General features: G+C 35.7%; 1 protein-coding gene across 2 annotated transcripts in view; it reads right to left on the bottom strand.

Annotated features, from left to right (window-relative positions):
• The window catches only part of ace2 (angiotensin I converting enzyme 2), a 14,869-nt gene extending 6,069 nt beyond the window's left edge, over positions 1 to 8,800 (bottom strand). The window contains exons 1-9 of one of the 2 annotated variants that reach the window (XM_028442079.1): positions 8,489 to 8,800; positions 6,822 to 6,980; positions 6,567 to 6,660; positions 5,369 to 5,512; positions 4,169 to 4,281; positions 3,975 to 4,080; positions 1,807 to 1,904; positions 1,541 to 1,713; positions 978 to 1,204 (exon numbers count right to left, since the gene is read on the bottom strand). In XM_028442079.1, the coding sequence (XP_028297880.1) occupies positions 978 to 1,204; positions 1,541 to 1,713; positions 1,807 to 1,904; positions 3,975 to 4,080; positions 4,169 to 4,281; positions 5,369 to 5,512; positions 6,567 to 6,660; positions 6,822 to 6,980; positions 8,489 to 8,713 (1,339 nt within the window). In that variant the 5' untranslated portion in view covers positions 8,714 to 8,800. The remainder of the gene's footprint in view (positions 1 to 977; positions 1,205 to 1,540; positions 1,714 to 1,806; positions 1,905 to 3,974; positions 4,081 to 4,168; positions 4,282 to 5,368; positions 5,513 to 6,566; positions 6,661 to 6,821; positions 6,981 to 8,488) is intronic. The other variant, XM_028442074.1, reaches the window with a different exon arrangement.
• Between the last annotated feature and the right edge of the window lie 4,563 nt (positions 8,801 to 13,363).

Here is a 13,363-nt window from a genome sequence, read left to right as displayed (position 1 = left end):
AAAGAAACAAACAAAGAAAGAAAGAAAAAAGAAAGAAAGAAAGAAAGAAAGAAAGAAAGAAAGAAAGAAGAAAGAAACAACAAACAAACAAACAAACAAACAACAAACAAAGAAATAAAGAAAGAAGAAAGAAAGAAAAGAAAGAAAGAAAGAATAAACAAACAACAAACAAAGAAAGAAAAGAAAGAAATAAAGAAAGAAATAAAGAAATAAGAAAGAAAGAAACAAAGAAAAAAGAAAGAAAGAAAGAAAGAAAGAAAGGAACAAACAAACAAACAAACAAACAAACAAACAAACAAAGAATAATAATGCAACCCAATAACAATGTTTCCCCCTTTTTGAGTACCATACATTTTCGGAAAGCGTGGGGGTATGCCTATGACATGACAAGGGTCCCTGGTCACTGACGGGCACGTGGCATTCGCATAGGCTCCGCCCCTTCCCTTGTAGTGTGGCCACCGCGAGAGCAAGAGGCCCTTCGCCAGCGTGTGGCGCTCTGGCCAAACTAAAGAAAATAATCTATTCAGGGGGCACTAAATACTGTTTATTTCCAATTATTTACAAAATCAGATTCTTCAAAATGTGTGTTATCACTGATTTATCCATCATTATGCTCTATAGTTGTTTTTTTATAGTATTCTGTGCAAAATGTTGATGTTGGACAAAGGGGGTACTTAGATTCAGAAATAAGAGAACGAGGCTACTGAAGCCGAAAAAGTTTGAGAATCAGTGGTTTTAGAACATAGAAAGTAAAAATGCTTGTAAACCAGATCCCAACGTATGTTATCTTTAAAAGTCCATAGATTAACATTAAAATTAAATGAAATTAACATTTTACCATTTAAAGCAGGATAATTAAAGTGATTGAGACAGATAACATGAGGTTAGATCCAGGTGAAGTGTGAGTACCCTGCTTTCTACCCAGTATGAGAGAGACTTGTTTTTAACATTTGCCGTTTAAAGAATGTCAAATGCACCATTGTCATAGACAAAGTCAGGAGGCAGGAGGCCAAGGCTCTGCAGGTGCTTTGGCGTGGCGGCAGAGAGTGACATGATCTCCCCAACAGCCTCGTGGAAGCCCTCGTTGGCTCCATCCCTCAGAAGGTAGGACAGATTGCGATAGGCCATCTGGTACTGGTTGTGCCCCATTTCATGATGCACAGTAAGGAAATCCTCCATGTTGACCTTGGTGCACATTTTAATCCTGTTGACATCACAGTAAAAAGTCTGCATGTCACCACTGATAGTGTGAGTCAGCTCCTTATCCTTCTTTTGAAATCAAAATCTGAAGAATATGATCCTCCCTAATCATCTTTTTGAATTTGGTCGACCCTCCAAAAATGTCAAATCTGCTGAAGTAGAATAAACGTATATTTTACTGCCAAGTACTTCATTATCCTTATCAAGAGGAAAGAATGACTCACAGCCTTTCTGTATCCAAGAGTGCAAATTTATGACACTCATAAACTCACAATGATCTACTGATCTCCACTCAGAATAATCCAGTAGTTCGACTGATAGCTCTGTGGAAAAGTCTTACCTGAAATCTTCTCTGTTTCCCATGTCCCAAGCTGTGGGGTGGCAGACCACCTTACGGCCATCAGTCGGCTTAACAAACATGGAGTTATTCCAAAAGTTGTCAAACATCTCGTAGAGATTGACAGACACAAAGAACTTTTCTGCTTCTTTGAAAAGCCTCTCCTCTGTCCACCCCTGAAATCAAGTTAGTGAGTCGTGAATAAGTCAAGCTGGTTGTGTAATACAGGTACAGTAAATATACTACTAAACTTTAGAACTGTTTTGTACCTGCTCCACCATCGTTTTACTGACATCGATGTCAGGTTTGTCTGGGTAAGGGACTGTCAGTGGGTACAGGTTGGTCCAGAATCTTCCCCACATGTCACCTTATAAAAATAAAAACAAGATTTAACACAATTGTGGTTTTTACAGAATGACACATCATTCCAACAGTACAGTGAATGCTATTTCCTTACGTTCTGTATTTTTCAATGTTAGTCTATTGTAGACTCTGACACTCTGACCTCTGTTGCTTTAGCTACATACTGGTTTCCAACATACACTCTTCGTGCATTCTTTACATAACCCCAAGGTCATGATGCAGTCGGAGGGACTGGATCATGGTGATAAATCAGCCAAAACATGTTTGCGCCAGCCTCCCCATTGTACGCGCCCCTTCCCAGAGCCCAAAGAAGACTCCCCAAAAATACCCAAAACATATACACTCTTGCTTGTGGTTCTCACCTTCGTGTTAGCTGTTTGCAGGAGCAGCAGGTCTGCTAAATTTTACTTGTGACTAATTAGAATAAACACAACTAAGAAATAGTATTACTCTTGTCATCTGTCCTCTGAACTGTTTCATTAAAAGATCCTGAAGAAGCTAGAGAAAACCTTACAATAGTGTTCACATAAATGTGAATATAAACAAAGGGCAGCATTATTGGGGGAAAAAACTGGTGAAGGCATCACAAGCTTAGTTAAACTAATGATGTGATGTGTTACAGGGACATGGCCGGCAGAGGGACACACTTATCAGCTCTGAGTAGAAACGATGAAGTGTAGGAACATCTCTTCTTTGAACTGTCTTTACCATAAAGATCAATAACCAATTTATGGTCAAATATAAAGGCAGTTAAACAACACCAATCCTCCTGCTCGGGTTCAAACTTCAAAACAAGCATCACAAACTAGATTAGAAATAGATGGTTTGGATTTGTGTGAGATTTTAGTTTCTAGAAGCTATTTTGAATCACAGCATTTTGAAGGAAGTGAGAAACAGTTCCCAGGCCTAAAACCTGTGTCATGTAAGAATTCAGAGAAGAAGGAGTAGATGGGGTCAAGATGACAGAAAGGCAGCAAACATTGAGTGGATCATCAATGATCACTGCTTAAAATTCAAGTAGAAAAACATCAAATGTGCCCTTATGGCCCAAATTTCTAAAGGTTTACATGTGAAAAAACATGCACTAAATGAGCTTGATCTACAAACTGGACCAAACACTCAAAGAACACGAGCAATCTATTTTGCATATTTGTCTGTAATAAATATGTAATTTGCTGAAACACCCACAATATTGTGGAAAGCAGAAAGAAATAGATAATTTAAGCACACATGATTTAGCAAACCTAGAAACGATTGGGATGTTTTTGCATATTTTTTTAGTGCGTTTTACAGGCAGGTCTTAACTGCCACAGCTCTACCTACAGATGGCTGCAGTTATTGTTGGAGGAGCAAAAGTTCCATAAAAAGAATGGATCCTTTCTGCGTGAGTCAACATTTTTGTAATGAATGTATCGTCAATAATATTTACAAGCTATCTTCTTTACATCTGTCTATCTTTTCATGACTTTATTCTTGTTTTTCCAACGATATTGACTATCTCACTGATATCTTTATAGTCACATTTTTTTTTAGATATTGTTATTCAAGAATATGTTCATTGGCCTGTTCTACCAACACCCGCAATTAAATGGCTTCAAATTTAAATGTGTGTTTGTGGCCAATCTGTTCTCCCACATTTCCCATGCTTTATTGTAATAGCCGGATTTCACCCATAGTCACTCTTACCTATTTTACGAAACAAAATTGCCAAATAAAAATACTTTGACTAAAAGGTCAATGAAAATAAGTGGTTTTGCTGTTTAGTTACTCTTTAAACACCACTTTTGCACCTGTTGTCATTTGCGCAGACAAACTTAGTAAGTCACCCACAACAGGTAAACAAATAATATGTGTAATATCTTTACATGCCAATTCAGTTTAGTGCTCTTTACTTGGGATTTTATTAAATCAGGCTCACTGTATTTTGCAAGACACTGTGCAGGTTTCTATGGCTGAAATTGGCTTCCAAGAATGTATAAGAAAAATGAAATTGGAGGAAAGGGTGTACAAATGCAATTTCAGAGAAAGGCATTGTGCTTCCCAGCCATTCGACCAAAACTCTTTTCCAACATACCCAGCAGGTGGGCTGGCAGAGGTCCGTCTGGTTTAATGTGTTCTGGGTAGGTCTCCATGAGCCGGGCTCGAACATAAGCGTGCAACTCCTTGTACAAAGGCATGATCTATGGAAGTTGGTTATTATCATTAGATAATCGTTAGATATGTTATTCAATTTCAGTCTGTTAAAAGAAGGGACAGGAAGGAACGCACCTGCTTGTATATTGAGCGCACATCATTCATGAGCTCGTCTCTGGTGTAATTGTAAGGATATTCTTCAATGGTCTCATAGTTATATCTCCAGTACGCCCCATAGTCCTCAAAGCCTGTATATAGAAGTGTGAGAGTGGGAGAAAAGAGTCAAACTGTTTATTTTAAATTATTCTTGAAAATAATTTATTTTTATATTAAAAAATGTATACCTGTGACACTTCTACGTTTACAATCCCAGTCATTTGTTTCCTAACCAGGGACTGAGGTGTAAAGAGTACTGATATACTGTATCCTACTCAAGTAGAAGTACTGTCACTTGAATTAAATTGTACTTAAGTACAAATAAGTCATACATAAAATATTCATGTACAAGTATTAAGTAGCTCAATTCAAAAGTATAAACTTAAAAAAGAAGAGACCAAATGTTGCACAAATGGAACTAAATTCATTTTCCACAAAGGCATCTGTATAAAAAAAAGGTTTGTCAAAATGTATAATTCTTTTTATATATATATATCATAATTCAATTCAAAATAGAAAAAATCTCAGGGTTTAAGTATAGCTACACTTTGGCGCAATGCATTATGTTTAATCTGATTTGTCGGCGGCTATGATGTGATTCATTTGATTGTTGTCTGGTCATTTCATTTTTTTGTAGCTTCACAATGTCCGTTGATTATTTGAAAAGAAAAAAATGTAACGATTGGGTGTAGAAATGTAACAAATTTCTTTACTTCTTTTAAAACTTACTCAAGTACAAGTAGAATTACTGATTTAGAAATATACTCAAAAAAGTACAATCACCCATATAAGCAACTTTATTACAGTATCGCGAGTTAATTGGAATCCATTACTTTCACCTCTGATCAGGGATTACACAATTTTTACCTTTTCCGTTCAATCCCCAGAAGAGAAAATGACCATCAAATAAACATGAAATCTATGAGGGAATTCTACTTCACAGTAATGTAATCAACAACACTTCCTGTTGGTCCTCAGTGACTCAGCAGACTACAGGAGGGTTTAATAAGAAGCTGCACATGGCCTCAGGCGGCTTATCAGGCTGAGCACGTGCTATCAGGCTTTATCTCCACACAGTCAACACTATTAGTTTTTATCCCAGAAGTCCTTTGATAAAACTTTATAATCAGTGCTCAGAACTTCTGGTCCCACGTTTTTTTGTTTTTGTTCATTTGTTACCATTGAGTTTAGCAGCTTCATTGTTCAGATCCACGTAATCTTCGTACAGCGGTCTCATCCTCTTACCCACCTCCCTCCTCCACCCCTCCCACACATGCAGGCGCTCCGAGTAGTTTCTACTGTTGAACATGACTTGCTCCAAGCCTGTGAAAACGCACAGCACAACAACAGTTTGAATCACTCACTCATGTTGTTCTCAGACTTTTTCAATTGATAAAAGGTAAAAAACGGTGACTGCTCTTCAAAACTTGCAAAAAAAAAAAACAACATACAAACATAGAATAGTAATAATAAAGTAATTTTAGTACAAAGAAAAAATATCAATATCAAAGTTGTTCCTGTGACCAGATTCATGTTTATAGTTTGTGGGGTTTGGTTTTCTCTTTATTTTGCAGACAATTTTGCAGGTTTTTAAGTGACATAAGATTCTTTTTTGTTTTGTCAATAATTCTATAGGTTTGCCTTTCATTTTCAGTCTTGTTCAAATTAAGTTTCCGTGTTCTTTAAAGTTTGTTGCATGTCATTGTCTGTGGTTGACTACACATGTATGCTTTGTTCCAGCACTCTCTGGTCTTGTACAGTATATGTGTGTACCTGTTATCACTCAGGTGTGTTTCATTCCCTCATCGTCCTCCCTCCCTCATTTTAAAGCAGTGTTTGTACACTGTGAGTTTGTCTATGCATTGTTTTTATTATGTAGAGATCGATAGATAGATAGATAGATAGATAGATAGATAGATAGATAGATAGATAGATAGATAGATAGATAGATAGATAGATAGATAGATAGATAGATACTTTCTTAATCCCAAGGGGAATTATTATAATTATTATTTTGAATATAGATAAAAGTCTAATATATAATGTCTTCCAGGTTCGTCAGTCTGTTAAGTTTTCGGTTTGTAAATCAAGTCATCTTTAGACTTTAATTTGTTAGTTTTTACAACCTTTAATATACAACTGATTAGCAATTTGCTTTTTTTTTTTTATTTAGATATTTGTTGGTTATTTAACTATTCATTGCTTGTTTTAAAAGAAGAAAAATATATATATTTTTTCTCTTTAGAAAATGATTTACTCGATAAAGAACCTGTGTTTTGCACAGTGGCTGTGTTAATAATAAACGGCATTATCTGACTTTAGCTGACAGCAGCATGCAGACACATTACAATAACCAGCTTTAATTAACTGAGCGTACCTGGTTCCAAAGTCTGACAGTTCAAGGGGTCGTCTATCAGACACACCGTGGCCGTGCTGTAGATTGTGCTCATCTTACTCATGATCTCATTCAGCTACAGACAGGATTAAAAAAATAAAAAATAAAACAAATAAAAATTCATACTTTCCTATTTTTAGAAAGCTGTGCAGGGAGATAGTGATGGCTTCATGGGAGTTCGGTGGAAATGACAGATTTCAAAGTTATGTAACAGAGTCAAATTTAAAATGATCTTACATGAGAAGCTTTATCCGGTGATAAAACACCAGTGCCTTTATCCTGGAGAGAGATGAGCTGCAGTTTGATCCCTAGATCTGTGATCTGGTCAATAGGGAAATTCTGAGACTCCAGGGACATCTGAGCGTAGAAAGCACCCCAAATCTGGCCTTGTTCTGACTGCATAGAATCACACACACACATCCTATTTATTTACGTCTTCATTGGACCACCATTAGCTTCCACCGTGGTGATTGCTAATCTTCCTCGGGTCCATAAAAAATAATAATAATCAAGATTCTAGTACATGTAAGAACAGAAAAAAATAAAGACAGTTAAAATATGCAGAAAAATTACATAAAAAGGTACATCAAGACACATTTTCATTACACAATGCATTAAAATATATTTTAAAATATATGTAAAGTTGACATGTCTTTCAAGTCTTTATACACAATTTGTTCTATAAGTGAAAAGCTCTAAAAAAAGACAGACATTTGTAAATAGTTGGTATTAGGACGATTGGTGACGGTTACTGAGCTGGAGTTTGAAGCAAGTCGAGTATTGTACAAGTGGATATGATGGGAGTATTTGATCTTTTCTTGAAATGATCTCTGTTGGCCAGTTAAAATGATCTTTATAAATATCAGTAAATTATAATGCATCATTTTAATTGGCAGTGCATGATACTGGTCCTGTAGGGACACCTCAAAGCAAGGCAAGCAGCCTTGTTCTGGGCAACTTGAAGACTACTTAAATCAGATTTAGAGCAGATTACTGAACAATACTCAAGGTGAGACAGCACAAGATATTTTACCACTTGCATCAAAGTTGGTGGGGGAATAAAAGACACCTATCTCCGAATAACAGCAATGTTCGTTGCCATTTTATTTAGAACATTTTCTGCATGGTTGGACCATGATAGATGCTGATCCACTGTGATGCCAAACAGCTTCATTTTGATGACTTGCTTTACTGCCAAGCAATTCATTCTAAGAGTGAAACTAGTTGGATTTCTCAGCCGTTGTTTACTTCCAATTACTGCTTTTTTCAGTCAAGACTTCACAGGAATGGAATCAAATACCAGACCACATCAGGCAACTTGGCACATACAGTACACCTCCTTTTCTCTGCAGTTAAAAACATGGCCTTTTGACCACCAAATATGTTCACACTGATGGTCTTTTATCTTATTTAGATTTTTGTACATTGTTTATTTTGTGTTAAGTATGGATTTACTATTTTGTTTGAACTGTGTTGAAATTCTGAGAGTTTAAGTTCAGGCTTGGCGCTTTGTTTTATCAGTAATTATTGTTCTTTGTCATACTTGTTCTCTTTTGTCATGTTGTGTTCTCTCTGTTTTTAAATACCTTTTACATGTTAGGTTGCCTTTTAAAAGCTGGCCAGGGACACCAGATGAAAACTGGCCTCTTTTGGCCAAATCTGGCTCATTTACAGCACGTCTGTTTATTAGTGTGCATTATTGCCCCTTTTAAATCATCAATACATTCAAATTCAAATGAACATAGATTTAGTTTTTTCAATATTTAAAATCACGTTATTATTATTTACCCATCTCATAACCTCACCCAGCTCCTTTACCAGTGCATTAGAGATATCATTAACGTTGGAACCAGTTGCGTCGTCAGCATACATGACGAACGTCAGGCATGGAAAGAAACACTCACCACTTTGTCTGAGTTCTCCTTTGTGATGTTAGTGTTGTAGGCCCATGACGCCAGTGAGTACTGGTACATGAGGGCACTGGCGTTAATGTCAAACCTCTGCAGGAACTCCCTGGCTCGGTTCTCCACGTCTGACTGAGCCGACACAGAGCAGGACGCGACCAGCAAGGTTACGAGGAATCGAGCAGACATCTTTGGCTTCTTCTTCTTCTTCGTCCTCAGCTCCATCCACAAACACACACACTATCTCACTGGGAGAAGGAGGGACACTCCAGGCTGTTATACTGTTGGAATAACCTTCTGTGCTGCCTTGGCCTTTGGACGCCAGAGTCATAACTTAGGGTGTATCTGAGTTTTCATTTACAGATAGGATGCTGCTGAGACGCACTGCACGTTACTGAGCTGCTTCCACATGTAGGAAATGTCTTTGTAGCACTGATATAATATCAGATAACAAACACATGAGGATCATGTGCATTTCAGTACATTTACGTCCAATTGTTTTACTTCAACCACTACTTTTAAAGCTGTGGCAAAGGAAATTCTTTGTTTTTTTACATCCTTACCCATGAAATATTTTTTCATGAAAACACTTTGTCATCTTATATGTTTGCTACACATCTTGGTCAGGTTGTTGTTGTAAATGAGTATTGGTTCTCAATGATTAACCTGGTTGAATATAAGGAAAACAAAAAAATAAATAAAAATGTAACTAACGCTCTTAGATTTGACCACGATATCCTTATTCCAGGCAAATATGAATTTGTTGTCAATGGAAATGGAAATTATTAATGATTGAAAAGTTATTTTGGGTTTTAACAAAAAATACCTTAAACCCACAATAAAGACATATTCATAGTTTTGCTTCCTTTATGTTATGTCCTATCTTTTTTTAAAATCTCCTTTTCATCTTTGGCTCCTAACCTGTTTGAAGGATAGCGTAAAGTTTTGTTTGTTTGTTTGTATTTTTAGTCTCAATTTAGACAAATTCAGTTTGTAATTTCAATGAAATTGTGCCTTAATACATCACAGGAATCTCGTGGCACTGAATTAAAACAGGTATAATAAAAGAAAAAATATGCAACATTTCTACACAAGCTATAGCATGCAGGCCAAGATGAATATAGAAAATATAGTATATGAATTTAATTTAACCTAAATTCAATATTACATTATATGGCCCCATACGCTAATCTGTTCTATTATATTTGCACAGACTTTTCCCACAATTAAGAGTATAATAACAATTGACAAGATCATTTATAGAATAATTATAAAGATGTTAATGTGAGTCCACATCCTTATTGTGTGTTGGTAAATTTCCCAGCATGATTCTGCATGTCATGTTCTGCCAGACGCAGCAGTACTGATAAGGAATCAGCCATGAGGGCAAAGTATATAAATAACACTCTCATTTAATACTTTGTTGCTCAACTCCAAATAAATAAATTATCTGCAGAGATGTCAATACAACATTACCATAAAATATTTGCTGGAGGATGTTTTTTAGTTTTTTTTTTTTTACATTTACAGTCACTGTTTTCTGTGTAAATATTACATTTTTATATTTAGATTTTGCTGTAACAACCTTTGTCTTGTTCTGTCTAGGGTGAAAGTAAAATATTAACTTCCCAGATTGTTTTAGGCTTAATAAAAAGCATTAAACACAAAAAGCATTACATTTGTTTTTTTTTAATTCGTGACATAGAAAATAAAGAAACAGCGCCTCCCTGTGGAGAAAGGTGGTACATCACTCTAAAAGAAAACAACCTGTAGTTGGTTTAATCTATATAAAAATATATATAATTCAGCATTGTTCACACATTATGTGAACAATTTAAACGTGACTGGGTTTCTATTCAAAGCACTACATTATACACTATATAAAACAAAAACACTATATCTATAAAATAGCACCCGTTTAACTGTTTACTGTATGATGAAATCCAGAAAATGCTGTGTATGCTCAAAACTAAGCGTTCAGATGTATGAATCCAAGCACATATCCTTTGTATACATCTAAATCAGCTTGGACAAACCTCTTTCAGGGGCTTTGGGATTTAAATCGGAATGAAAATATGCAAACATGTGAAAAGAGTTTTAGTTTTAAATATATAGTTTTAAATCCAACAATGAGGCAGGAGGAGCGTTTCCCAGCATCACCACCAGATGACGCCAAATGCATCAATTGTTGCTGGTATCAACAGAGAAATTAAAGTCAAAGCTTTCAAAAAAGATCTATAAACCTACTATAAATCAAAAAATATATACTGTAAGCTCAGGATGAATAAAGTAACTAATGAAAAGACTTTAATAGATCCATAACGGATGAAATGAATTCAATGATGACATTATTTAGTTTAAAGATAAAATAGCATAAAACAAAATGTATATATATTGGAATATTGAAATGTATGTAAAAATAACGATTATAAACACATGTGTATTTCTCTTTTGTTGGACACTTGAAATTGTTCATTGTAAATCTTTGTGTTTTTGTCTCGTATTAAAGTATTAACTTCAGCCTAAACCCTTTTGGTTGTGCTGTACACAAAATAATGGAAATGTTTGTTTAATGGAATGAAATGACCGAATAAACTACTACTATTACTACTATTAGTCAGCCATGTCTGTGTATTTAAACACATCTCACAACTGGTTCAATGAAGCTTTGAAACAGTTGGAAAAAAAATCTTAAAAATAAGTATTCTTACTGTAAAACAAAAATACTCAGAAAGAGAAAATCTTTACCAAGCACAAATATTCTCTATATTGTCTATATCAAACTTATTTTACTTTGGGGGCTACATACAACATTTGAATGATTTTTTTGGGGGGGATAAAAAAGCAGATTCAACATGACTTGAATTTGATTTTTGATTTTTGCGTGACACAGATATTAGTAACTCATTTTTTTTTTTTTTTTTTTTTTTTTTAAAAAAAGAAAAAAAGCATTTATTTATTTTTGGAGAAAGGGCAGTTTGAAAAAAAAAAAAAAAAAGACTTCTCATAAATGATTCGCGATTAAAAAATTTAAAAAATCATGTGACTAAAGCCTGAGAATTTACATGTCCCCATATATATTGAGGAGTGTCATAAAAATACATTAAATGGGAGGGACTGAGAGATCTGGAAGTAACTTGTGTTTTGTTGTAATTTTTAAAAACACAATGTACTGAAGTACAAATAAAATGCTCACGCGGGCCGAAAGTTAGGCTCTGACGGGCCAGATTTGGCCCGCGGGCCCTGAGTTTGACACCCCAGGTCTAAATTTTCCAAATCTGTGAAATAATTTTAAAGTGATCCTGCTAACAGACATCAGTTGTTTAGCATTTTCAGGTTGTTGACTTACAATGATAGCACATGGTGATCTCACATCAGCTGATGAAAAAAATCTTTGTTTTTAAAAGATGATTCTGAGATGAACGTGTTACCATGACTACAAATATTAAAGGGTAGAAGTTGGACTTCTGGATTAAAGTGATAGTTCCCTTAAAGGAATAAAGGATGGGTGCACAGCCGCTGGTTTGCAAAGATGTGGAACGTTTGTAGGTTGTCTGTCTGTCTGTCTGTCTGTCTGTCTGTAGCTCTGAGTGAGGCCTGTGACAGGTTGCTGTCAATCAGCTCGCCTTCACATTTGCTGCTGCAGCAAGTTTACAGCACACGTGTCTATATAGAGAGTGAGCCCAGAGGCAGACAGCTAATCACTGGGAATGAAACAGACAAGGGCTAGGCTTAGTATGCAGGAAACTCATATTCAGCAGAAAAAATAAAATAAATCAGTTCACTCGCTGTTTAGAGGCAGTAGTCACTGCTGCAGGGGAAAGTTTCAGAGAAGTGTCAAATAATTAAACTAAATTAAATCTACGTGTTTCGTATATTATATGAAAATTCCATTTGGTCTTATATGATCTCAAAATGTAAAAACTAGGTTGTTTCCTGGGACAAGAGCTTATTTTTATTCGCTGCACTGACTGTATCTCCAGTTGGACAATGCTCCAGTTTGTTTTGGTTGTTTGTCCACGTTAACATGAAGCAAACAACACAAATGTAGGAAACAAAGGTTGTTAATATGTTAATATGGGCTTTGATGAAGAGGAACATACATGTCATCTGTCTTTCCTTTGTACTGAGAGACACAAAAATCCATCTAGATAGTAATCATTAGGGGTGGGACAATATGCAATACTGGGCCCACGATAACAGTAAAAGACCATATATCTGAAAAGGTAAAACAGACAAAAAATAAATACAGTTTGAAAAATACCCAAACTTTTATTCTACTTTAACTCTGGGCAGACGTAAATACTTACTCTGGCATTTAAAGTATGAAATAAATAATAGCATAAATAAGACCAATTTCCTATTTCAAGTAGTAGTCCCCCCTCCTCCCCCCTCGCAATATTGCGATACCACTCCTACTACTGACAATATATCTTGTGACGTTCTAGAATAGCAATATCTTGTCCCGCATAATATATATATTTTTAGGCCGGGCTACTGGACTCAAAACACCTCTCACTTTGTTCTTCTTGTTGTGTATACTGATTAAAATCACTACTCATATTATTCGTGAACGGATCAAGCTGAAATTTGGTAGGTATAATCTATGGATGTGTACGTATCAACGCTCGGAGACTGATCTTTGATTTGGGGCCCAGGGGGGGCCCAAGGAGCTCCAAAAAAAAAAAAGGATAAAAAAGTCAATTTCTCATTTATTTGGGAGTCAAATATTACCAGGGTTGGTGGTACCGAATCATTGGCACATACAAATTAATAAATGAGGTCCATTACCCCGTATGTGCTACGGGGGCGCCCCATTTTTTTCAAATGACTACTCCTCCGTTAGTTCTCATTAGATCAGAATGCAGTTTGGTA

The sequence above is a fragment of the Gouania willdenowi genome, chromosome 3 (genome assembly GCF_900634775.1).
Source record: "Gouania willdenowi chromosome 3, fGouWil2.1, whole genome shotgun sequence".
In the NCBI taxonomy this organism is placed as follows: Eukaryota; Metazoa; Chordata; class Actinopteri; order Blenniiformes; family Gobiesocidae; genus Gouania; species Gouania willdenowi.
This window is presented reverse-complemented; position numbering and strand designations above follow the sequence as displayed.